Source organism: Heterodontus francisci, chromosome 46, assembly GCF_036365525.1.
Source record: "Heterodontus francisci isolate sHetFra1 chromosome 46, sHetFra1.hap1, whole genome shotgun sequence".
NCBI classification, from domain to species: Eukaryota; Metazoa; Chordata; class Chondrichthyes; order Heterodontiformes; family Heterodontidae; genus Heterodontus; species Heterodontus francisci.
Genome location: NC_090416.1, coordinates 12,534,141 through 12,560,855, shown reverse-complemented (window position 1 = coordinate 12,560,855; position 26,715 = coordinate 12,534,141). Strand labels below are relative to the sequence as shown.

At 52.7% G+C, this 26,715-nt stretch overlaps 1 protein-coding gene across 1 annotated transcript in view; it reads right to left on the bottom strand.

The window, feature by feature from the left end:
- Positions 1-6,385, bottom strand: part of LOC137357000 (one cut domain family member 2-like) — a 44,850-nt gene extending 38,465 nt beyond the window's left edge. The window contains exon 1 of the mRNA XM_068022928.1: positions 5,336-6,385. Coding sequence (XP_067879029.1) covers positions 5,336-6,281 — 946 coding nt within the window. The 5' untranslated portion in view covers positions 6,282-6,385. The remainder of the gene's footprint in view (positions 1-5,335) is intronic.
- Between the last annotated feature and the right edge of the window lie 20,330 nt (positions 6,386-26,715).

Below are 26,715 nucleotides of genomic sequence, written 5' to 3'. Positions count from 1 at the left end.
CTTTAAAAGGTAAATTTCAGGATGATCTCAGGAGGGGTGCACAGAGAGTGACCAACAACTATTGCATTTATATACTGCCTTTTACTGTCGTAAAACATCCCAAAGTGTTTCACAGGGGCGCTATCAAAATTTGACCCCCTCCGCACCCCCCCCCACCACCTCCCACCGAGCTACATGAGGAGATATTAGGGAACAGGCGACCAAAAGCTCAAAGAGGTCGGTTTTAAGGAGCGTCCTAAAGGAGGAGAGAGAGGCGGAGAGGTTTAGGGAGGGAATTCCAGAGCTTAGGGCCCCCAGGCAGCTGAAGGCATGGCCGCCAATAGTGGAGAGATGGGAATCGGGGGGGATCCGCAAGAGGCCAGAATTGGAGGAGTGCAGAGATCTCGGAGGGTTGCAGGGGCTGGAGGAGGCGACAGAGATAGGGAGGGAGGCACAGGGAGGGGATTTGAAGGGAAGGGGGGGGTGGCGGTGAGTCAGCTACGATTTTGAGCTCAAGTCTCTGGACTCGAATTCATGAACCTTCGCACTCAGGGATGCAAGCGTTACTCCACTGAGCCACAGCGAGGCCCAGCCTGGGTGGGCTAGTTGACGCTCAGTAACGCCGACGGTTAGCCTGAGTGGCCCTGCAGGAGGGGTGGAAATCAGCCAGCGTTCCAGCCCGTGATCAGCGGACATCAAGAGAAATGGGGGCGGACAGCGGGAGACAGGGCTGAGCCTGGGCACGATGCCCCCCCCCCTTCCCCCCCACAGTCGAATAACCAAACGGGGGTTTGAGCAAGGTACGACCCCAGTGAGCACCTCAGTCGGATTAGGAAGGGTGGTGGAGGGAACCGGCGGGAGCCACAAATAAATGCACTCGACGGACGGGAGTTTGAATTTGCTGGAATCAGATCCGATCGCAGATATAAAAAGCCCTGCACTGCAACAGATCCATACTTGAGAGAGAGAGAGGAGGAGCGCCAATCGATCAATATCTGACTCCTGCAGCCTGAAAATGAGTCTTTTATTCCGCCACACCATCCCTTCTCCACCCCCAGCTCCCCTCCACCACCCCCCTGCAAACAATCTCCATTTTGATCTTATACTTTCTGAATTCAAGGCAAGGAGATTAACACTGGGAGATGTCACTTTCTAGAGTTCAAGGACAGACACAGCGGTATATGTCAATTTTGCTCACTAACCATCACTACTACCTCTGCTTGGGATGTCTTCCTGGAGATTCTGACCTATGACCTCTGACCAATCTCCAATAATGAATCAATGAAAATGCTTAAAGGAAGGAAACGAAGTGTCATTTTTCTTCTTCTTTCGCACCGGCTAGCAACCCCAATCGGTGCTTAATCCACCGACAGAGGGAGGAGTGAACCGGGCTTTGCTCAGTATTCTCTTAGACCGTCGTGGGTTCGAGTCCCCCCACTCTGCAGACTCAAGCCCGTAATCCAGGCTGACGCTGCCGGTGCCAGTACTGAGGGAGAGCTGCACTGTCGGAGGTGCCGTCTCTCGGACGAGACGTGACCCCGTGGACCCCGTCTGCCCCTCTCGGGTGATGGTTAAAGATCCCAAGGTCGCTACTGGAGGTGGAACAGTGGAATTTCTTACATCCCTCAACCAACCCCCATCACAATCAGACAGAAGTAGTCACACTTCCCACTGCTGTTGTGGGACCTTACTGTATGCAAATTGGCTGCTATGTTCCCTGCAAGGCAGATGTCATAATCCACGGTATTTGATGTATTTCGAAAGATTTGATGTGGCTCCACATGCATGCAAATCTTTATCTCTGTTATGTCATCTCCCGGACAGGTACAGCATGGGGGTTAGATACAGAGTAAAGCTCCCTCTACACTGTCCCCATCAAACACTCCCAGGACAGGTACAGCACGAGGTTAGATACAGAGTAAAGCTCCCTCTACACTGTCCCCATCAAACACTCCCAGGATAGGTACAGCACGGGGGTTAGATACAGAGTAAAGCTCCCTCTACACCGTCCCCCATCAAACACTCCCAGGATAGGTACAGCACGGGGGTTAGATACAGAGTAAAGCTCCCTCTACACTGTCCCCATCAAACACTCCCAGGACAGGTACAGCACAGAGTTAGATACAGAGTAAAGCTCCCTCTACACTGTCCCCATCAAACACTCCCAGGACAGGTACAGTACGGGGGTTAGATACAGAGTAAAGCTCCCTCTACACTGTCCCTTTCAAACACGCCCAAGGCAAAAAAAATGGGGTCAGATACAGAGAGTCAGCCTTTGATGTCTAGCCACTGTGACATTTTCATATTATCCTGAAACCAGCAGCCTTGTGCTATTCCAATCTGTAAATTAGTGCCAGTTCTATGTCACACAATGTATTATTCTGCTGCTGAAATCATGTCCCTTTAAGGCCACAATTGCTGTTAAGTAAACACAGGCTGAAAGCACTAAGAGTTGAGTTGCCCAGTCAAGGGAGTTTCCTGATTGGAAATTGCTTGTAAATTTCAGGCTCGGTTCCCCAGCAAACACTAACAACAGAAACGTAGAAGGTTTATGACACAGAAGGACACTATTTGGCCTATTGTGTCCACGCTGGCCGAGCAAGAGCCATCCAGTCTAAATGGAACTTTCCAGCTCATGGTCCATAGCGTATCCAAGTGTGTTTTCAATGCGACGAGGGGTTCTGCCTCTAATGCCCTTTAGTTCCAGACCCTCCACCAGCCTCTGGGCAAAAGAATTTCTCCTCAACACCTCAATTAAATCTCCTCTCAGCCTCCTCACATCCACAGAAAACAACCCCAGCCTGTCCAATCTACATATACTTAAGGAAAAGACCCGAGGATTTTGCCAAAGGCAATTAGCCCCTAACTGACCCAGAAAGGTACAGCAGCGACACCTTGTGGCCTTCGAGGGGTGCATTCATCGACAGTTGCATGTTAGCAGCAGAATAATACACTGTGTGTTACACGGTATAATGCTTCTGTCCACACTAGTGTACCATCCGACTTAGCGTGAACAATTCCACGGAATTGAAAAGGAAACCGAGGCCCCCGTCTGCCCTCTCGGGTAGCTGTAAGAGATCCCACGGCCGCTATTGGAAGGAGAGCAGGAGGGAGTTCTCCCCAGTGTCCTGGGGCCCGATATTTATCCCTCAACCAGCATCACTAAAAAAAAACCCAGATTATCTGGGTGAAGAAGTGCTTCCTGACATCACTCCCTGAATGGCCTGGCTCGAATTTTAAGCATCTGCCCCCTTGTTCTGGACTACCCTCCCCCCACCCCCTCCCACCAGAGGAAATAGTTTCTCTCTATTGACCCCATCGAATCCTTTAATTGTCTTAAACCCCCTCGATTAGATCACCCCCTTATCGAAGCCTTTCATCTTGCACTCATCAGGACAGTCCGCAAGAATACCCTTGTAAGGGAAAGCGACAAATTTATACTGTATGAGAAAAGAGTGCCGACTGGTTGGCAAGTGGGCAGTCTAAATTTGTCGCTTTCCCTTCCATGGGTATTCTTGGGGACTGTCCCGATGAGTGCAAGATGAAAAGGTTCGACAAAATGCCTCTGTTTTCAGCAACTGAAACTACATTTCCCCATCAGATTAACTAGCCGCAGTACTAAACCTATTAGTAAGTACTAAAGGACTGCAGTGACAGCACAATGTGTCCCACACAAACTCATTGACACAGTTTGAACGGCACCGCAGAACTTTTCGCACTGACTGCAACAAGGGTTTGGATTTTTAATCATACACACACCGACCTAATCGAGTAATCTAATTAGAATCAGCAATTGTGATAGTGCTGGGAAGTTTTATAAACGAGATGAGCTGTAGCGGGGCGAGAGAGTGCAGAGGAACACAAGGCTGCTGCTGGAACTGACTCCCCGAGCAAGCTGCAAAAACAAAAACGTGAATGTTGTTCTTTCAATTAAACATTGTGGCTATTTTTCTTTTACACTTGCCATTGTTTTTTTTTAAAAAAACAAGCAAAATGTTTTTTGTTTTTTCTCTCTCTGGGTTTTCGCTAAAGAGGATTCACATCCCGCCCCACGCAACCACTAATCGATAACCAGACTGTATGTAACATGTATTTAAAAAATTAATTAAACAAGCGTGTCCCCACAATAAACAATACACACAGAGACATACATTGGTCGGATTTATCATCCCTTCCCTGTTTAGGCAAGAGAAAATATTCCGAGACAAATTTCGGCTTTGTAAATTCGATTTATTTTCAAGATGAGTGATTCCGAGAAAATAATTGAGTCGGTGCAAGCAAAGGCGAGGGTGCTAATCCCGGCTGCAGGACTAATATAATGTATGGAAAAGCCAGGCATTAAAAAGTTAATTCGAACAGTTGTCAGGGGGACCGCATCAGGCCGGCTGCAACAAAAAAAAAGCAACGAACTGCATCTGCTGGGTGCTTGGACCACTTAGGGGGCATTTGTTTTTATAGATGAACGACTCATTCCCTCCTACAGATACACATAGAGACATACAGACACACACACAGATTGAGAGACCCATAACAGATAGAGAGAGACACACACATAGATAGAGACAGACAGACATACACAGGCACATACACAGAGACACATAACAGATAGAGAGGGAGAGAGACACACACATAGATAGAGACAGACAGACATACACAGGCACATACACAGAGACACATAACAGATAGAGATACACACACACTCACACACAGACATACAGACACACACATAGATACAAACACACACACACACACACATATACACACAGATAGAGAAACAAACAGATAGAGAGGGAGAGAGACACACACATAGATAGAGACAGACAGACACAGGCACATACACAGAGACACATAACAGATTGAGATACACACACACACACAGACATACAGACACACACATAGATACAAACACACACACACACACATATACACACAGATAGAGAAACACAAACAGATAGAGAGGGAGAGAGACACACACATAGATAGAGACAGACAGACACAGGCACATACACAGAGACACATAACAGATAGAGATACACACACACACACACACACAGACATACAGACACACACATAGATACAAACACACACACACACACACACACACACACACATACAGATAGAGAAACACAAACAGATAGAGAGGGAGAGAGACACACACATAGATAGAGACAGACAGACATACACAGGCACATACACAGAGACACATAACAGATAGAGATACACACACACACACAGATTGGATCCAGGATGTCATTTACAGCACAAGTAGACCTTTAAAATAAAATTCCCCCGCCAAAAAAAATAACAGAGAAAAGCTTTGAGGCTTAAAGAATGAAAATTGTGCCCAAAATCCCACCTTCTAACCTGAGTGTTGACATTCTCTGGTATTCCGGTTCCTGCAGCCAATTCCACATCCTCCTGAAAGTCTCTCTCCCAGATTTCAGCTTGCCCCAGGGTTTGGGGTTCCTCAGGAGATCGGATAAAGTCCCCTGGGACCGGCAGAGGACCCTCTGTGCGAAGATGGCCTGGGGAATGCTGTACTTTTTCAACTCTACCATGATCTGCTGGGCCACCTCCCGGGTGTTGATCTCCTCCAGTTGCCTGGGGCCGGCGCCCTGGCACCCCGCCAAGGGCGAGCGACGGGGCTGGGGGCAGTCGGGGGCCAGCTCGGTGCCCGGCGGCGCCCCGGGTGGTGGCTGGAGGGCGCCCAGGGGCAGCACCCCCGTGGGCGAGGGAGGGGTCAGCTCCCCGCCCCGGATGAAGATGGAGGGGTGGTGGTGGTGGTGGTGGCCGTTGAAGGAGCCCGGGGGGAGCAACATCTTCTCGCCGCCCACGTGGCCGTAGGGCGGCAGGGTCTGCTGGGCACTGGGCATGGCCAGGCTTGGGCTGCCCATGGAGGTCACGCCCGGGCACATCCCTAGATCCTTGTAAGGGCCGTAGAGACCATTCAAGTTGGGCAAGCTCCGATCGTCCCGCAGGAAGGCGAAGCTGCCGATGACACTGCTGGGTGCCAGGCGCTGCGGGGGGTACTTCTCCTTAAGGGGCTGGAGTGGGGTCAAGGTGGGGTAGGCACCGTTGGCAGAGTCGCAACCCAAGCCCATCCCGGGTACCATGGACAGCTCCGGGCGATAATCACAGGAGTCCAGGACTGAGGTGATGCCAGGCACCAGGGACTGCCGATGAGGTGGCACCAGCTCCCGGTGGGGCTGGCCATGACACTGACCGCCCAGCAGGTCCCTGGTGGGCAGCAGCTCAAAATCAGTCTGCCCCCCAGCCTGGCAGAGCCCCAGCTGCGAGTTCATCTCGATTTCTAGATGGTCCGAGGCAGGGCCATTGCACTTTGCAGACAAGACTCTCCAGCGACTTACACTCAGCTTGGATCCCCTTCTCTCATTGCTTTTCAATCTCTTCAGTCTCTCTCCTCTCTCTCTCTCTACACTGGAGCCTGCGCAGGGTTCTCAAATAGTAAACATCGATTTGTACAGGTTAGCTTCCGGGTTCCTACACGTCATTCCACCCCCCCCCCCCCCCCACACAAAAAAAACCTGACAGATTTGGGGTTGGTCCCTTATTCAAACTGATCGATACACACACAGGCACTGAAAACACACTGTTCAGCCCCCAACCCTACTCAAACTGCTGCATCTCTTTGCCTTGCAAAGAAAAAAAAAACTTAACAATTTCTATTGAAATAAATGCACCCTCCCTCCCTTCCTCCGGATAATTCGAACACATTCAGACCCTCCCTCCAGTCTGTGGACTGAAAGTTAGCACTGGGACTGGTTCACAATCTTAAGCCCTTTCTAGGGTTTCGTTTCTTTGTAATGCAGTGATACACGATCAATATTATCTCGCAGGCGAGTACATAGATCAGTCTCTCTCTCTGACTCTGTCTCTCTCCTTCATTCCTGTCTCTGGTCCTACCCATCCACCAACATATACTGTGTTCCCCCCCCCCCCCCCCACCTGCCCCCTACTCACAATTCTATGTCTCTCCCAGACTCATAAGACACACCAGAAATACGTACACACCCATACATTCATCAGGAATAGGAGCTAGGAGGCGGCCATTCGGCCCCTCCAGCCCGCTCCACCGTTCAATAAGACCATGGCTGATCTCCCCCCCCCCCCATCCCTCCAAACCCACAGACTGAGATGTGTTTCGTGTGTTCAATGGTCACCCCCCGCCCCCATTCTGTTTTGAGAAAGTCTTGCATTTGTGTAGCGCCTTCCCCCCACAACCTCAGGACGTCCAAAAGTACTTCTCCCCATAACCCTGCCAGTGGGAACAGTTTCCCCCCTATCTACTCTGTCCAGACCCCTCACGATTTTGAACACCGCCATCAAATCTCCTCTCAACCTTCTCTTCTTCAAAGAAAACCGTCCCAACTTCTCCAATCGATCCCTCACCACTGGACACAATACTCCAGCTGAGGCCGAACCAGTGTTCGATACAAGATTAACATAACTTCTGGTCTCAGTGATGTTGACCATGAAACTACCAGATTGTGTAAAAACCCATCTGTGTTCACTGATGTCCTTCAGGGGAGGGAAATCTGCCGTCCTTGCCCGGTCTGGCCTACATGTGACTCCAGACCCACAGCAGTGCGGTTGACTCTTAACTGCCCTCAGAAATGGCCTAGCGAGCTGCCTTCTCATGGGCGATGAATGCCAGCCTTGCGGGTGATGCCCACATCCCATGAATGAATTAAAAACAAAAGATGATTATACATATTTTGTAGAGGGCCTTTCTAACGTCCTGGTGCGGTGGGGGCAGATTCAATTGTGGCTGACGCAAGGGAGTTGGATGATTATCTGAAACGATTGGCAGGGCTACGGGGGGGGGGGGGGGGGGGAAGGCAGAGGGAGTGGGACTAGCTGAGACGCTCTTGCAGAGAGCCAGCACGGGCATGACGGGCCGAATGGACTCCTTCTGCGCTGTAACCATTTTCTGCTTTATTTTACAGAGCAGGGTAATATCATTGACATACATTCACTATTTTACCTGTGATTTAAATATCTGTGTGTTGACTCGGGTAAAGCAAGTGTTGGAGTGCACAGGGATGTCTACAGTGCAAGTGTTTCTGTGTGTGTGTGTGTGTGTGTGTGAGAGAGAGGGAAAGCAGTCAGATACTAGTCAATAGCCAATGGGCGAAATAAAACTGCGCCTAATAATCAATGACCTTTGACTCCTCTACATTATCATGTCGATCTAACCTTCATTTTCTGTGCTCGGCCCATGGGGACTAATTCCCCACGTGTCGCTCCCGCCCAGCCCAGGCTCTGAACGTTAACCCCTTCAGCCACAGCCACAGCCAGCAGCAGCCGCTTTGATGAATAAGCAGAAGGACATCTTCACAGCAGGAGCCCATTCTTCACAGTCATCGGGACTTGAACAGTTGATGGAAAGAAAAATAATTAGATATTGACCAGAAAGGGACAGATTTGTTAACACTTACCTGTGTGTCAACTCCCTGGATATACTGGCACACTCCCCAGGGACCCCCACTGTAAATACTGACACACTCCCCGGGGACCCCCCCTGTAAATACTGACACACTCCCCGGGGACCCCCCCTGTAAATACTGACACACTCTCCAGGGACCCCCCCTGTAAATACTGACACACTCTCCGGGGTCCCCTGTAAATACTGACACACTCCCCAGGGACCCCCCCTGTAAATACTGACACACTCCCCAGGGACCCCCCCTGTAAATACTGACACACTCCCCGGGGACCCCCACTGTAAATACTGGCACACTCCCCAGGGACCCCCCCTGTAAATACTGACACACTCCCCAGGGACCCCCACTGTAAATACTGACACACTCCCCAGGGACACCCTGTAAATACTGACACACTCCCCAGGGACACCCTGTAAATATTGACACACTCCCCAGGGACCCCTGTAAATACTGACACACTCCCCAGGGACCCCCCCTGTAAATACTGACACACTCCCCGGGGACCCCCCCTGTAAATACTGACACACTCCCCAGGGACCCCCCCTGTAAATACTGACACACTCCCCGGGGACCCCCCCTGTAAATACTGACACACTCCCCAGGGACCCCCACTGTAAATACTGACACACTCCCCAGGGACCCCCCCTGTAAATACTGGCACACTCCCCAGGGACCCCCTGTAAATACTGACACACTCCCCGGGGACCCCCCCTGTAAATACTGACACACTCCCCAGGGACCCCCCCTGTAAATACTGGCACACTCCCCAGGGACCCCCTGTAAATACTGACACACTCCCCAGGGACACCCTGTAAATACTAGCACACTCCCCAGGGACACCCTGTAAATACTAGCACACTCCCCAGGGACCCCTGTAAATACTGACACACTCCCCAGGGACCCCCACTGTAAATACTGACACACTCTCCAGGGACCCCCTGTAAATACTGACACACTCCCCAGGGACCCCCACTGTAAATACTGACACACTCCCCAGGGACCCCTTGTAAATACTGACACACTCCCCAGGGACGCCCACTGTAAATACTGACACACTCCCCAGGGACACCCTGTAAATACTGACACACTCCCCGGGGACCCCCCTGTAAATACTGACACACTCCCCAGGGACACCCTGTAAATATTGACACACTCCCCAGGGACCCCCCTGTAAATACTGACACACTCCCCAGGGACACCCTGTAAATACTGACACACTCCCCGGGGACCTCCCTGTAAATACTGACACACTCCCCAGGGACCCCCTGTAAATACTAGCACACTCCCCAGGGACCCCCACTGTAAATACTGACACACTCCCCAGGGACCCCCACTGTAAATACTGACACACTCCCCAGGGACACCCTGTAAATACTGACACACTCCCCAGGGACCCCCTGTAAATACTGACACACTCCACAGGGACCCCCCCTGGAAATACTGACACACTCCCCAGGGACACCCTGTAAATACTGACACACTCCCCAGGGACCCCTGTAAATACTGACACACTCCCCAGGGACCCCTGTAAATACTGACACACTCCCCAGGGACCCCCCCTGTAAATACTGACACACTCCCCAGGGACACCCTGTAAATACTGACACACTCCCCAGGGACCCCCTGTAAATACTGACACACTCCCCAGGGACCCCCTGTAAATACTAGCACACTCCCCAGGGACCCCCACTGTAAATACTGACACACTCCCCAGGGACCCCCACTGTAAATACTGACACACTCCCCAGGGACCCCCTGGAAATACTGACACACTCCCCAGGGACCCCCACTGTAAATACTGACACACTCCCCAGGGACCCCCCCTGGAAATACTGACACACTCCCCAGGGACACCCTGTAAATACTGACACACTCCCCAGGGACCCCCTGTAAATACTGACACACTCCCCAGGGACACCCTGTAAATACTGACACACTCCCCGGGGACCCCCCTGTAAATACTGACACACTCCCCAGGGACCCCCTGTAAATACTGACACACTCCCCAGGGACACCCTGTAAATACTGACACACTCCCCAGGGACCCCTGTAAATACTGACACACTCCCCAGGGACCCCTGTAAATACTGACACACTCCCCAGGGACCCCCCTGTAAATACTGACACACTCCCCAGGGACCCCCACTGTAAATACTGACACACTCCCCAGGGACCCCCTGTAAATACTGACACACTCCCCAGGGACACCCTGTAAATACTGACACACTCCCCGGGGACCCCCCTGTAAATACTGACACACTCCCCAGGGACCCCCTGTAAATACTGACACACTCCCCAGGGACCCCCTGTAAATACTGACACACTCCCCAGGGACACCCTGTAAATACTGACACACTCCCCGGGGACCCCCCTGTAAATACTGACACACTCCCCAGGGACACCCTGTAAATACTGACACACTCCCCGGGGACCTCCCTGTAAATACTGACACACTCCCCAGGGACACCCTGTAAATACTGACACACTCCCCAGGGACACCCTGTAAATACTAGCACACTCCCCAGGGACCTCCCACTGTAAATACTGACACACTCTCCAGGGACCCCCTGTAAATACTGACACACTCCCCAGGGACCCCCACTGTAAATACTGACACACTCCCCAGGGACCCCCTGTAAATACTGACACACTCCCCAGGGACACCCTGTAAATACTGACACACTCCCCGGGGACCCCCCTGTAAATACTGACACACTCCCCAGGGACCCCCCTGTAAATACTGACACACTCCCCAGGGACACCCTGTAAATACTGACACACTCCCCAGGGACCCCCCTGTAAATACTGACACACTCCCCAGGGACACCCTGTAAATACTAGCACACTCCCCAGGGACCCCCACTGTAAATACTGACACACTCCCCAGGGACCCCCACTGTAAATACTGACACACTCCCCAGGGACACCCCTGTAAATACTGACACACTCCCCAGGGACACCCTGTAAATACTAGCACACTCCCCAGGGACCCCCACTGTAAATACTGACACACTCCCCGGGGACCTCCCTGTAAATACTGACACACTCCCCAGGGACACCCCTGTAAATACTGACACACTCCCCAGGGACACCCTGTAAATACTAGCACACTCCCCAGGGACCCCCACTGTAAATACTGACACACTCCCCAGGGACCTCCCTGTAAATACTGACACACTCCCCAGGGACCTCCCTGTAAATACTGACACACTCCCCAGGGACCTCCCTGTAAATACTGACACACTCCCCAGGGACCTCCCTGTAAATACTGACACACTCCCCGGGAACCCCTGGAAATACTGACACACTCCCCAGGGACCTCCCTGTAAATACTGACACACTCCCCGGGGACCCCCCCCCGTAAATACTGACACACTCCCCGGGAACCCCACTGTAAATACTGACACACTCCCCAGGGACACCCTGTAAATACTGACACACTCCCCAGGGACCTCCCTGTAAATACTGACACACTCCCCGGGACCCCCTGTAAATACTGACACACTCCCCAGGGACACCCTGTAAATACTGACACACTCCCCAGGGACCTCCCTGTAAATACTGACACACTCCCCAGGGACCTCCCTGTAAATACTGACACACTCCCCGGGGACCCCCCCTGTAAATACTGACACACTCCCCAGGGACCCCCTGTAAATACTGACACACTCCCCAGGGACCCCCCCTGTAAATACTGACACACTCCCCGGGGACCCCCCCTGTAAATACTGACACACTCCCCAGGGACCCCCTGTAAATACTGACACACTCCCCAGGGACCCCCCCTGTAAATACTGACACACTCCCCAGGGACACCCTGTAAATACTGACACACTCCCCGGGAACCCCTGTAAATACTGACACACTCCCCAGGGACCTCCCTGTAAATACTGACACACTCCCCAGGGACCCCCTGTAAATACTGACACACTCCCCAGGGACACCCTGTAAATACTGACACACTCCCCAGGGACACCCTGTAAATACTGACACACTCCCCAGGGACCTCCCTGTAAATACTGACACACTCCCCAGGGACCCCCTGTAAATACTGACACACTCCCCAGGGACCCCCTGTAAATACTGACACACTCCCCGGGGACCTCCCTGTAAATACTGACACACTCCCCAGGGACCCCTGTAAATACTGACACACTCCCCGGGGACCCCCCTGTAAATACTGACACAAACCCCCGGGGACCCCCCTGTAAATACTGACACACACCCCCGGGGACCCCCCTGTAAATACTGACACACTCCCCGGGGACCCCCCTGTAAATACTGACACAAACCCCCGGGGACCCCCCTGTAAATACTGACACACTCCCCCGGGGACCCCCCCTGTAAATACTGACACACACTCCCGGGGACCCCCCTGTAAATACTGACACACACTCCCCGGGGGACCCCCTGTAAATACTGACACACTCCCCAGGGACTTCCTGTAAATACTTACACACACTCCCCGGGGGAACCCCTGTAAATACTGACACACTCCCCAGGGACACCCACTGTAAATACTGACACACTCCCCAGGGACCTCCCTGTAAATACTGACACACTCCCCGGGGACCCCCCCTGTAAATACTGACACACTCCCCAGGGACCCCCTGTAAATACTGACACACTCCCCAGGGACCCCCCTGTAAATACTGACACACTCCCCGGGGACCCCCCCTGTAAATACTGACACACTCCCCAGGGACCCCCTGTAAATACTGACACACTCCCCAGGGACCCCCCCTGTAAATACTGACACACTCCCCGGGGACCCCCCCTGTAAATACTGACACACTCCCCAGGGACACCCACTGTAAATACTGACACACTCCCCGGGGACCCCCCCTGTAAATACTGACACACTCCCCAGGGACCTCCCTGTAAATACTGACACACTCCCCGGGGACCCCCCCTGTAAATACTGACACACTCCCCGGGGACCCCCCCTGTAAATACTGACACACTCCCCAGGGACCCCCTGTAAATACTGACACACTCCCCAGGGACCCCCCCTGTAAATACTGACACACTCCCCGGGGACCCCCCCTGTAAATACTGACACACTCCCCAGGGACCCCCTGTAAATACTGACACACTCCCCAGGGACCCCCCCTGTAAATACTGACACACTCCCCAGGGACCCCCCCTGTAAATACTGACACACTCCCCAGGGACACCCTGTAAATACTGACACACTCCCCGGGAACCCCTGTAAATACTGACACACTCCCCAGGGACCTCCCTGTAAATACTGACACACTCCCCAGGGACCCCCTGTAAATACTGACACACTCCCCAGGGACACCCTGTAAATACTGACACACTCCCCAGGGACACCCTGTAAATACTGACACACTCCCCAGGGACCTCCCTGTAAATACTGACACACTCCCCAGGGACCCCCTGTAAATACTGACACACTCCCCAGGGACCCCCTGTAAATACTGACACACTCCCCGGGGACCTCCCTGTAAATACTGACACACTCCCCAGGGACCCCTGTAAATACTGACACACTCCCCGGGGACCCCCCTGTAAATACTGACACAAACCCCCGGGGACCCCCCTGTAAATACTGACACACACCCCCGGGGACCCCCCTGTAAATACTGACACACTCCCCGGGGACCCCCCTGTAAATACTGACACAAACCCCCGGGGACCCCCCTGTAAATACTGACACAAACCCCCGGGGACCCCCCTGTAAATACTGACACACACCCCCGGGGACCCCCCTGTAAATACTGACACACACTCCCGGGGACCCCCCTGTAAATACTGACACACACTCCCCGGGGGACCCCCTGTAAATACTGACACACTCCCCAGGGACTTCCTGTAAATACTTACACACACTCCCCGGGGGACCCCCTGTAAATACTGACACACTCCCCGGGGGACCCCCTGTAAATACTGACACACTCCCCGGGACCCCCCGTAAATACTGACACACTCCCCAGGGACACCCTGTAAATACTAGCACACTCCCCAGGGACCCCCCCCCTGTAAATACTGACACACTCCCCGGGACCCCCCGTAAATACTGACACACTCCCCAGGGACACCCTGTAAATACTAGCACACTCCCCAGGGACCCCCCCCTGTAAATACTGACACACTCCCTAGGGACCCCCTGTAAATACTGACACACTCCCCAGGGACCCCCCCTGTAAATACTGACACACTCCCCGGGACCCCCCGTAAATACTGACACACTCCCCAGGGACACCCTGTAAATACTAGCACACTCCCCAGGGACCCCCCCCTGTAAATACTGACACACTCCCCAGGGACCCCCTGTAAATACTGACACACTCCCCAGGGACCCCCTGGAAATACTGACACACTCCCCGGGGACCCCCCTGTAAATACTGACACAAACCCCCGGGGACCCCCCTGTAAATACTGACACAAACCCCCGGGGACCCCCTGTAAATACTGACACACTCCCCAGGGACCCCCCCCTGTAAATACTGACACACTCCCCAGGGACACCCTGTAAATACTAGCACACTCCCCAGGGACCCCCCCCTGTAAATACTGACACACTCCCCAGGGACCCCTGTAAATACTGACACACTCCCTAGGGACCCCCTGTAAATACTGACACACTCCCCAGGGACCCCCCCCTGTAAATACTGACACACTCCCCAGGGACCCCCTGTAAATACTGACACACTCCCCAGGGACCCCCCCCTGTAAATACTGACACACTCCCCAGGGACCCCCTGTAAATACTGACACACTCCCCAGGGACCCCCCCCTGTAAATACTGACACACTCCCTAGGGACCCCCTGTAAATACTGACACACTCCCCGGGGACCCCCCTGTAAATACTGACACACTCCCCGGGGACCCCCCCTGTAAATACTGACACACTCCCTAGGGACCCCTGTAAATACTGACACACTCCCCAGGGACCCCTGTAAATACTGACACACTCCCTAGGGACCCCCTGTAAATACTGACACACACCCCAGGGACCCCCTGTAAATACTGACACACTCCCCAGGGACCCCCTGTAAATAATGACACACACCCCCGGGGGACCCCCTGTAAATACTGACACACTCCCCAGGGACCCCCTGTAAATACTGACACACACCCCAGGGACCCCCTGTAAATACTGACACACACCCCCGGGGGACCCCCTGTAAATACTGACACACTCCCTAGGGACCCCTGTAAATACTGACACATTCCCCAGGGACCCCTGTAAATACTGACACACTCCCTAGGGACCCCCTGTAAATACTGACACACACTCCCGGGGACCCCCCTGTAAATACTGACACACACTCCCCGGGGGACCCCCTGTAAATACTGACACACTCCCCAGGGACTTCCTGTAAATACTTACACACACTCCCCGGGGGACCCCCTGTAAATACTGACACACTCCCCGGGGGACCCCCTGTAAATACTGACACACTCCCCGGGACCCCCCGTAAATACTGACACACTCCCCAGGGACACCCTGTAAATACTAGCACACTCCCCAGGGACCCCCCCCCTGTAAATACTGACACACTCCCCGGGACCCCCCGTAAATACTGACACACTCCCCAGGGACACCCTGTAAATACTAGCACACTCCCCAGGGACCCCCCCCTGTAAATACTGACACACTCCCTAGGGACCCCCTGTAAATACTGACACACTCCCCAGGGACCCCCCCTGTAAATACTGACACACTCCCCGGGACCCCCCGTAAATACTGACACACTCCCCAGGGACACCCTGTAAATACTAGCACACTCCCCAGGGACCCCCCCCTGTAAATACTGACACACTCCCCAGGGACCCCCTGTAAATACTGACACACTCCCCAGGGACCCCCTGGAAATACTGACACACTCCCCGGGGACCCCCCTGTAAATACTGACACAAACCCCCGGGGACCCCCCTGTAAATACTGACACAAACCCCCGGGGACCCCCTGTAAATACTGACACACTCCCCAGGGACCCCCCCTGTAAATACTGACACACTCCCCAGGGACACCCTGTAAATACTAGCACACTCCCCAGGGACCCCCCCCTGTAAATACTGACACACTCCCCAGGGACCCCTGTAAATACTGACACACTCCCTAGGGACCCCCTGTAAATACTGACACACTCCCCAGGGACCCCCCCCTGTAAATACTGACACACTCCCCAGGGACCCCCTGTAAATACTGACACACTCCCCAGGGACCCCCCCCTGTAAATACTGACACACTCCCCAGGGACCCCCTGTAAATACTGACACACTCCCCAGGGACCCCCCCCTGTAAATACTGACACACTCCCTAGGGACCCCCTGTAAATACTGACACACTCCCCGGGGACCCCCCTGTAAATACTGACACACTCCCCGGGGACCCCCCCTGTAAATACTGACACACTCCCTAGGGACCCCTGTAAATACTGACACACTCCCCAGGGACCCCTGTAAATACTGACACACTCCCTAGGGACCCCCTGTAAATACTGACACACACCCCAGGGACCCCCTGTAAATACTGACACACTCCCCAGGGACCCCCTGTAAATAATGACACACACCCCCGGGGGACCCCCTGTAAATACTGACACACTCCCCAGGGACCCCCTGTAAATACTGACACACACCCCAGGGACCCCCTGTAAATACTGACACACACCCCCGGGGGACCCCCTGTAAATACTGACACACTCCCTAGGGACCCCTGTAAATACTGACACACTCCCCAGGGACCCCTGTAAATACTGACACACTCCCTAGGGACCCCCTGTAAATACTGACACACTCCCTAGGGACCCCTGTAAATACTGACACACTCCCCAGGGACCCCTGTAAATACTGACACACTCCCCGGGGGACCCCCTGTAAATACTGACACACTCCCCAGGGACCCCCTGTAAATACTGACACACACCCCCGGGGGACCCCCTGTAAATACTGACACACTCCCTAGGGACCCCTGTAAATACTGACACACTCCCCAGGGACCCCTGTAAATACTGACACACTCCCCAGGGACCCCCTGTAAATACTGACACACTCCCCAGGGACTTCCTGTAAATACTTACACACACTCCCCGGGGGACCCCCTGTAAATACTGACACACTCCCTAGGGACCCCTGTAAATACTGACACACTCCCCAGGGACCCCCTGTAAATACTGACACACTCCCCAGGGACTTCCTGTAAATACTTACACACACTCCCCGGGGGACCCCCTGTAAATACTGACACACTCCCTAGGGACCCCTGTAAATACTGACACACTCCCTAGGGACCCCCTGTAAATACTGACACACTCCCCAGGGACTTCCTGTAAATACTTACACACACTCCCCGGGGGACCCCCTGTAAATACTGACACACTCCCTAGGGACCCCCTGTAAATACTGACACACTCCCCAGGGACCCCCCTGTAAATACTGACACACACCCCCGGGGACCTCCCTGTAAATACTGACACACTCCCCAGGGACCCCCTGTAAATACTGACACACTCCCCAGGGACCCCCCCCTGTAAATACTGACACACTCCCCGGGGGACCCCCTGTAAATACTGACACACTCCCCAGGGACCCCCCCCTGTAAATACTGACACAATCCCTAGGGACCCCTGTAAATACTGACACACTCCCTAGGGACCCCTGTAAATACTGACACACTCCCTAGGGACCCCCTGTAAATACTGACACACTCCCCAGGGACCCCCCTGTAAATACTGACACACACCCCCGGGGACCTCCCTGTAAATACTGACACACCCCCGGGGACCTCCCTGTAAATACTGACACAAACCCCCGGGGACCCCCCTGTAAATACTGACACACACCCCCGGGGACCCCCCCTGTAAATACTGACACACACTCCCCGGGGGACCCCCTGTAAATACTGACACACTCCCCAGGGACTTCCTGTAAATACTTACACACACTCCCCGGGGGACCCCCTGTAAATACTGACACACTCCCCGGGGGACCCCCTGTAAATACTGACACACTCCCCGGGACCCCCCGTAAATACTGACACACTCCCCAGGGACACCCTGTAAATACTAGCACACTCCCCAGGGACCCCCCCCTGTAAATACTGACACACTCCCCGGGGACCCCCCTGTAAATACTGACACACTCCCCGGGACCCCCCGTAAATACTGACACACTCCCCAGGGACACCCTGTAAATACTAGCACACTCCCCAGGGACCCCCCCCTGTAAATACTGACACACTCCCCGGGGGACCCCCTGTAAATACTGACACACTCCCCGGGACCCCCCGTAAATACTGACACACTCCCCAGGGACACCCTGTAAATACTAGCACACTCCCCAGGGACCCCCTGTAAATACTGACACACTCCCCAGGGACCCCCTGTAAATACTAGCACACTCCCCAGGGACCCCCCCCTGTAAATACTGACACACTCCCCGGGGGACCCCCTGTAAATACTGACACACTCCCCGGGACCCCCCGTAAATACTGACACACTCCCCAGGGACACCCTGTAAATACTAGCACACTCCCCAGGGACCCCCTGTAAATACTGACACACTCCCCAGGGACTCCTGTAAATACTGACACACTCCCCAGGGACCCCTGTAAATACTGACACACTCCCCAGGGACCCCCCCCTGTAAATACTGACACACTCCCCAGGGACACCCTGTAAATACTAGCACACTCCCCAGGGACCCCCCCCTGTAAATACTGACACACTCCCTAGGGACCCCCTGTAAATACTGACACACTCCCCAGGGACCCCTGTAAATACTGACACACTCCCCAGGGACCCCCCCCTGTAAATACTGACACACTCCCCAGGGACACCCTGTAAATACTAGCACACTCCCCAGGGACCCCCCCCTGTAAATACTGACACACTCCCCAGGGACCCCTGTAAATACTGACACACTCCCCAGGGACCCCCCCCTGTAAATACTGACACACTCCCTAGGGACCCCCTGTAAATACTGACACACTCCCCAGGGACCCCCCCTGTAAATACTGACACACTCCCCGGGACCCCCCGTAAATACTGACACACTCCCCAGGGACACCCTGTAAATACTAGCACACTCCCTAGGGACCCCCTGTAAATACTGACACACTCCCCGGGGACCTCCCTGTAAATACTGACACACTCCCCAGGGACACCCTGTAAATACTAGCACACTCCCTAGGGACCCCCTGTAAATACTGACACACTCCCCGGGACCCCCTGTAAATACTGACACACTCCCCGGGGACCCACTGTAAATACTGACACACTCCCCGGAGACCCCCTGTAAATACTGACACACTCCCCGGGGACCCCCCTGTAAATACTGACACACTCCCCGGGGGACCCCCTGTAAATACTGACACACTCCCCGGGACCCCCCGTAAATACTGACACACTCCCCAGGGACACCCTGTAAATACTAGCACACTCCCCAGGGACCCCCTGTAAATACTGACACACTCCCCAGGGACCCCCTGTAAATACTGACACACTCCCCAGGGACCCCTGTAAATATTGACACACTCCCCAGGGACCCCTGTAAATACTGACACACTCCCCAGGGACCCCTGTAAATACTGACACACTCCCCAGGGACCCCCCCCTGTAAATACTGACACACTCCCTAGGGACCCCCTGTAAATACTGACACACTCCCCAGGGACCCCCTGTAAATACTGACACACTCCCCAGGGACCCCTGTAAATATTGACACACTCCCCAGGGACCCCCTGTAAATACTGACACACTCCCCAGGGACCCCTGTAAATATTGACACACTCCCCAGGGACCCCTGTAAATACTGACACACTCCCCAGGGACCCCCCCCTGTAAATACTGACACACTCCCTAGGGACCCCCTGTAAATACTGACACACTCCCCAGGGACCCCTGTAAATACTGACACACTCCCCAGGGACCCCCCCCTGTAAATACTGACACACTCCCCAGGGACACCCTGTAAATACTAGCACACTCCCCAGGGACCCCCCCCTGTAAATACTGACACACTCCCCGGGACCCCCCGTAAATACTGACACACTCCCCAGGGACACCCTGTAAATACTAGCACACTCCCTAGGGACCCCCCCCTGTAAATACTGACACACTCCCCAGGGACCCCCTGTAAATACTGACACACTCCCCGGGGACCCCCACTGTAAATACTGACACACTCTCTGGGGTCCCCTGTAAATACTGACACACTCTCTGGGGTCCCCTGTAAATACTGACACACTCCCCGGGGACCCCCACTGTAAATACTGACACACTCTCTGGGGTCCCCTGTAAATACTGACACACTCTCTGGGGTCCCCTGTAAATACTGACACACTCCCCGGGGACCCCCACTGTAAATACTGACACACTCCCCGGGGACCCCCACTGTAAATACTGACACACTCCCCAGGGACCTCCTGTAAATACTGACACACTCCCCAGGGACCCCTGTAAATACTGACACACTCCCCGGGAACCCCCTGTAAATACTGACACACTCCCCGGGGACCCCCACTGTAAATACTGACACACTCCCCGGGGACCCCCCTGTAAATACTGACACACTCCCCAGGGACCCCTGTAAATACTGACACACTCCCCGGGGACCTCCCTGTAAATACTGACACACACCCCAGGGACCACCCTGTAAATACTGACACACTCCCCGGGGACCTCCCTGTAAATACTGACACACTCCCCGGGACCCCCTGTAAATACTGACACACTCCCCAGGGACCCCTGTAAATACCGACACACTCCCCAGGGACCCCCTGTAAATACTGACACACTCCCCAGGGACCCCCTGTAAATACTGACACACTCCCCAGGACCCCCTGTAAATACCGACACACTCCCCAGGGACCCCCTGTAAATACTGACACACTCCCCAGGGACCCCCTGTAAATACTGACACACTCCCCAGGGACCCCCCCCCCCCATGTAAATACTGACACACTCCCCGGGCCCCCCTGTAAGTACTGACACACTTCCTGGGGACTTCCTGTAAATACTGACACACTCCCCGGGACCCCCTGTAAAAACTGACACACTCCCCGGGGACTTCCTGTAAATACTGACACACTCCCCGGGGACTTCCTGTAAATACTGACACACTCCCCGGGGAACCCCCTGTAAATACTGACACGCTCCCTGACAGGTTTTTAGGAGCATCCTAAAGGAGGAGTGAGAGGGGGGCAGAGAGGTTTAGGGAGGGAATTCCAGAGCTCAGGGCCCCCCAGGCAGCTGAAGGCACGGCCGCCAATGGGGGAGCGATGGGAATCGGGGGGGATGGACGAGAGGCCGGAATTGGAGGAGGGCAGAGATCTCGGAGGGTTGTCGGGGCAGGAGGAGGTGACAGAGATAGGGAGGGGGATGAGCGGCCATGGAGGGATTTGAAAACAAAGATGAGGGTCAGAACTCTCAGTGCTGCAGCTGAGAGTACAGTCAATATGATGGTTTGAATCTCACAATTTACAAGCTGCAATTTACAGCTGAGATCAACAAAGCACCCAGATTGTTCTGCATCATCCAGTCAGTTCCATTTCCTCCCTCTTTCTCTCTGTTTTTCTCTGTCTGTGTGTGTGTGTGTCTTTCCCTCTTTGTCTCTCTCTCTCTGTCTCCCTCTCTCTGACTCTGTGTGTCTCTCTCTGTCTTTCTCTCTCTCTCTCCCTCTCTCTCTGTGTCTTTCTCTCTCTCTCTGTCTCACTCTTTCTCTCTGACTCTCTCTCTCTGTCCCTTTAAGAAACTTTGGCTGTAGAGATAACAGTTGGCAAGCTGCTAACAGCAAAACAAACTGAGTCACCAACAAACATAAAGAGGGCAGTCATGTTTTCATTACGGTTGAAAAAAAAGTGTTTGCATTTGCATGTGGGCCATTCATAAAAAAGAAAGCTCCATTCATAAATATTTCCATTCATCCCACAGACGTTGGAGAATTCCAACCTTGAAAAAAAAGACATTGTCAGACTTTTTTTTGTTGGGGAAACTTGGGCCAGATTCTCGATTTAATTCCGATGTTTAAAATCTGCTGGCCCAAGTTTTGTTTTGTGTGTGTGTGTGTGTGTGTGTGTGTGTGTGTGTGTGTGTGTGTGTGTGTGTGTGTGTGTGTGTGTGTGTGTGTGTGTGTGTGTGTGTGTGTGAGTGTGTGTGTGTGTGAATGGTCTTTTGTCAATTTCTGCATTTGAAACTGACATTTGGGTGAAGAGGAAAACAAATTTCTGCAACATTATCATTTCAAACAACACCCTCCCACCACACCATCAAACATGAGTAAAAAAACATGCAAGTTCACAACCTTTAATGGGTGAGGGTTTAAAAAGACTGCAATCTGTCCCGGGAGAATGCACAAAGCACTTCTCCTTGATCAATTGAGATGAAAAACAGGGCAGTCTATTTCTAACAATTTTGTAATGAGCTATTTCAGAGTTCAAAACACGCCTTTTGTACTGAGAGTAAATGCAAGTTAACGCTCGATTAGATCACCCCCTTAATCTTCTACACTCGAGGGGAATACAAGCCCAGTCTGTGCGACCTTGTCCTCGTAATTTAACCCCTTGATCCCCGGGATCATTCCGGTGTATCTGCTCTGCACCCTCTCCAAGGATAATATATCCGTCCTGAGATGTGGGGTCTGGACCTGAACCCACTCACTCCACATGGGGTCTGACTGAGACTCTGTACAACTGAAACATCACTTCCGACCCCTTTGTATTCCTACATTCCAACAAGGGTCACTGGGTAATGGACTGGGAGCGGGATGCCAAGCCATGTGCCCCCTTCCTGAGCCCAAAGGAGATGAGCTTCCAAGCACATGTCTGTGCCATCAATACGACCACCTATTTCCACCTCTCGTACCATCGCCCCTGTCTCAGCTCATCTGCTGCTGAAACCCTCATTCATACCTTTGTTACCTCTAGACTTGAATATTCCAACACACTCCTGGCTGGTCTCCCACATTTTACCCTCTAGAAATGTCAACTCATCCTAATTCGCACCCAGTCCTGTTCACCCATCACCCCCCCTGTGCTTGTTAACCTTCAATGGCTCCCATTCTGACAACGCCTCCATTTTTAAATTCTCATTGCCGCTTTCAAATCCCCTCCATGGCCTCACCACCCCCTCCCCATCTGTCACCTCCTCCAGCCCCTTACCACCCTCCGAGATCTCTGCGCTCCTCCAATTCCGGCCTCTCGCCTATCCCCCCGATTCCCATCGCTCCACCATTGGCGGCCGTGCCTTCAGCTGCCTGGGGGGGCCCTAACTTTGGGAATTCCCTCCCTAAACCTCTCTGTCTCTCTCTCTCCCGCCTTTAAGACGCTCCTTAAAACCGACCTCTTTGACCGAGCTTTTGGTCGCCCGTCCCCTAATATCTCCTCATGTGGCTCGGGGGTCAGATTTTGTTTCATAACGCTGCTGTGAAGCACCTTGGGGGAAGTTGTACTACATTGCAAGGCGCTACATAAATGCAAATCATTGTTGTTGTTGAGGCCAGGCACGGCTCCCAAAGAGGTTGACAGCTGAGGTTAGCACGGATTGGGGTTTCAAACCTGGGATCTTCCTGTGTAGCTCCGTACCGCAAGGGAACAGAACATTTAGCACACGGGAGTTGGAGGTGTTTACTCAAAATTCTATATTGGGTCAGAACTCAAAAGAAAGGTGAAACTTGCATTGCTGTAGCGCCTTTTCATTCTCAAACACATCCCAAAGCGCTACACAGCCGATGGAATACTTTTGAAGTGTGGTCACTGTTGTAACGTAGGAAATGCAGCAGCCAATTCGTGCACAGCAAGATCCCATAAACAGCAAGTTGATAAATGACCCAGATCATTTTTTGCTTCCAGTGATTTTGGTTGAGGGGTAAATATTGCGCCCCCAGGGACACCGGGGAAAACTACCCCCACCCACCCCCCCACCCCCCGCTCTTTTTCCAGCAGCACCCATGGGATGTTCTACACCCACCCAAGTTGGCAGACGGGGGCCTTGTGTCATCTGAAAGACGGCACCTCCGACAGTGCAGCACTCCCTCAGTACTGGCACTGGGAGTGTCAGCCCGGATTATGGGCACAAGCCTCTGGAGTAGAAATTTTCCACGGAATGCATTAAGAATGATCCAGACGAGAGCTTTTCTCCGCCCCCGTCCCCCTCCCAGTGACAGGGTACGGCGTTCCGGCTGGCAGGAACTGGAAAACATAGGTGTCCTTGTCCTTCCCTCTGATCCTCATTGTCCTGTTTAACCTGACACTAATTAATCACAAGCTCAGGGAGTCACGGATCCGATCGATCACCATTCAGGCAAAGGGAACAATACAAGTCCCTGACCCCTTATGTACTGAATGGGGCGGTGCCAGTCAGAGCTGGACACATTGCATTAACTAAACACGCTTTGTCCCAACACCTCACGTCTGTGTTTTCACATGCCCAAGTGTGCAGCCACATGTGAATGCCATCAGTCACACACACACTCACGTATGGCTGCTTTTTAAATTCATTTATGGGATGTGGGCGTCACTGGCCAGGCCAGCATTTATTGCCCATTCCTAATTGCCCCTTTGAGAAGGTGGTGGTGAGCTGCCTTCTTGAACCGCTGCAGTCCATGTGGGGTAGGTACACCCACAGTGCTGTTAGGGAGGGAGTTCCAGGATTTTGACCCAGCGACAGTGAAGGAACGGCCGATATAGTTCCAAGTCAGGACGGTGTGAGACTTGGAGGGGAACTTGCAGGTGGTGGTGTTCCCATGCATCTGCTGCCCTTGTCCTTCTAGTTGGTAGAGGTCGCAGGTTTGGAAGGTGCTGTCTAATGAGCCTTGGTGCGCTGCTGCAGTGCATCTTGTAGATGGTACACACTGCTGCCACTGTGTGTCGGTGGTGGAGGGAGTGAATCTTTGTGGACGGGGTGCCAATCAAGCGGGCTGCTTTGTCCTGGATGGTGTCGAGCTTCTTGAGTGTTGTTGGAGCCGCACCCATCCAGGCAAGTGGAGAGTATTCCATCACACTCCTGACTTGTGCCTTGTAGATGGTGGACAGGCTTTGGGGAGTCAGGAGGTGAGTTACTCGCCACAGGATTTGCAGCCTCTGACCTGCTCTTGTAGCCACGGTATTTATATGGCTACTCCAGTTCAGTTTCTGGTCAATGGTAACCCTTAGGATGTTGATAGTGGGGGATTCCGATAGAGAACAACAGCTTCAGTGTATATTATAGAGGATAGCAGCTCCTGTGTATGTTATAGAGAATAGCAGCTCCTGTGTGTATTATAGAAAATAGCAGCTCCTGTGTATATTATAGAGAATAGCAGCCCCTGTGTGTATTATAGAAAACAGCAGCCCGTGTATATTATAGAAAATAGCAGCTCCTGTGTATATTATAGAGAAAAGCAGCTCCTGTGTGTATTATAGAGAATAGCAGCCCGTGTATATTATAGAGAATAGCAGCAACTGTGTATATTATAGAGAATAGCAGCAACTGTGTATATTATAGAGAATAGCAGCAACTGTGTATATTATAGAGAATAGCAGCCCCTGTGTGTATTATAGAAAACAGCAGCCCGTGTATATTATAGAAAATAGCAGCTCCTGTGTATATTATAGAGAAAAGCAGCTCCTGTGTGTATTATAGAAAACAGCAGCCCGTGTATATTATAGAAAATAGCAGCTCCTGTGTATATTATAGAGAAAAGCAGCTCCTGTGTGTATTATAGAAAACAGCAGCCCGTGTATATTATAGAGAATAGCAGCAACTGTGTATATTATAGAGAATAGCAGCAACTGTGTATATTATAGAGAATAGCAGCCCCTGTGTGTATTATAGAGAATAGCAGCCCCTGTGTGTATTATAGAGAATAGCAGTTCCTGTGTGTATTAGAGAGAATAGCAGCCCCTGTGTATATTATAGAGAATAGCAGCCCCTGTGTATATTATAGAGAATAGCAGCTCCTGTGTATATTATAGAGAATAGCAGCTCCTGTGTATATTATAGTGAATAGCAGCCCCTGTGTATATTATAGAGAATAGCAGCCCCTGTGTATATTATAGAGAATAGCAGCTCCTGTGTATATTATAGAGAAGAGCAGCTCCTGTGTATATTATAGAGAATAGCAGCTCCTGTGTATATTATAGAGAATAGCAGCCCCTGTGTATATTATAGAAAATAGCAGCTCCTGTGCGTATTATAGCGAATAGCAGCTCCTGTGTGTATTCTAGAGAACAACAGCTTCTGTGTGTATTATAGAGAATAGCAGCCCCTGTGTATATTATAGAGAATAGCAGCTCCTGTGTATATTATAGTGAATAGC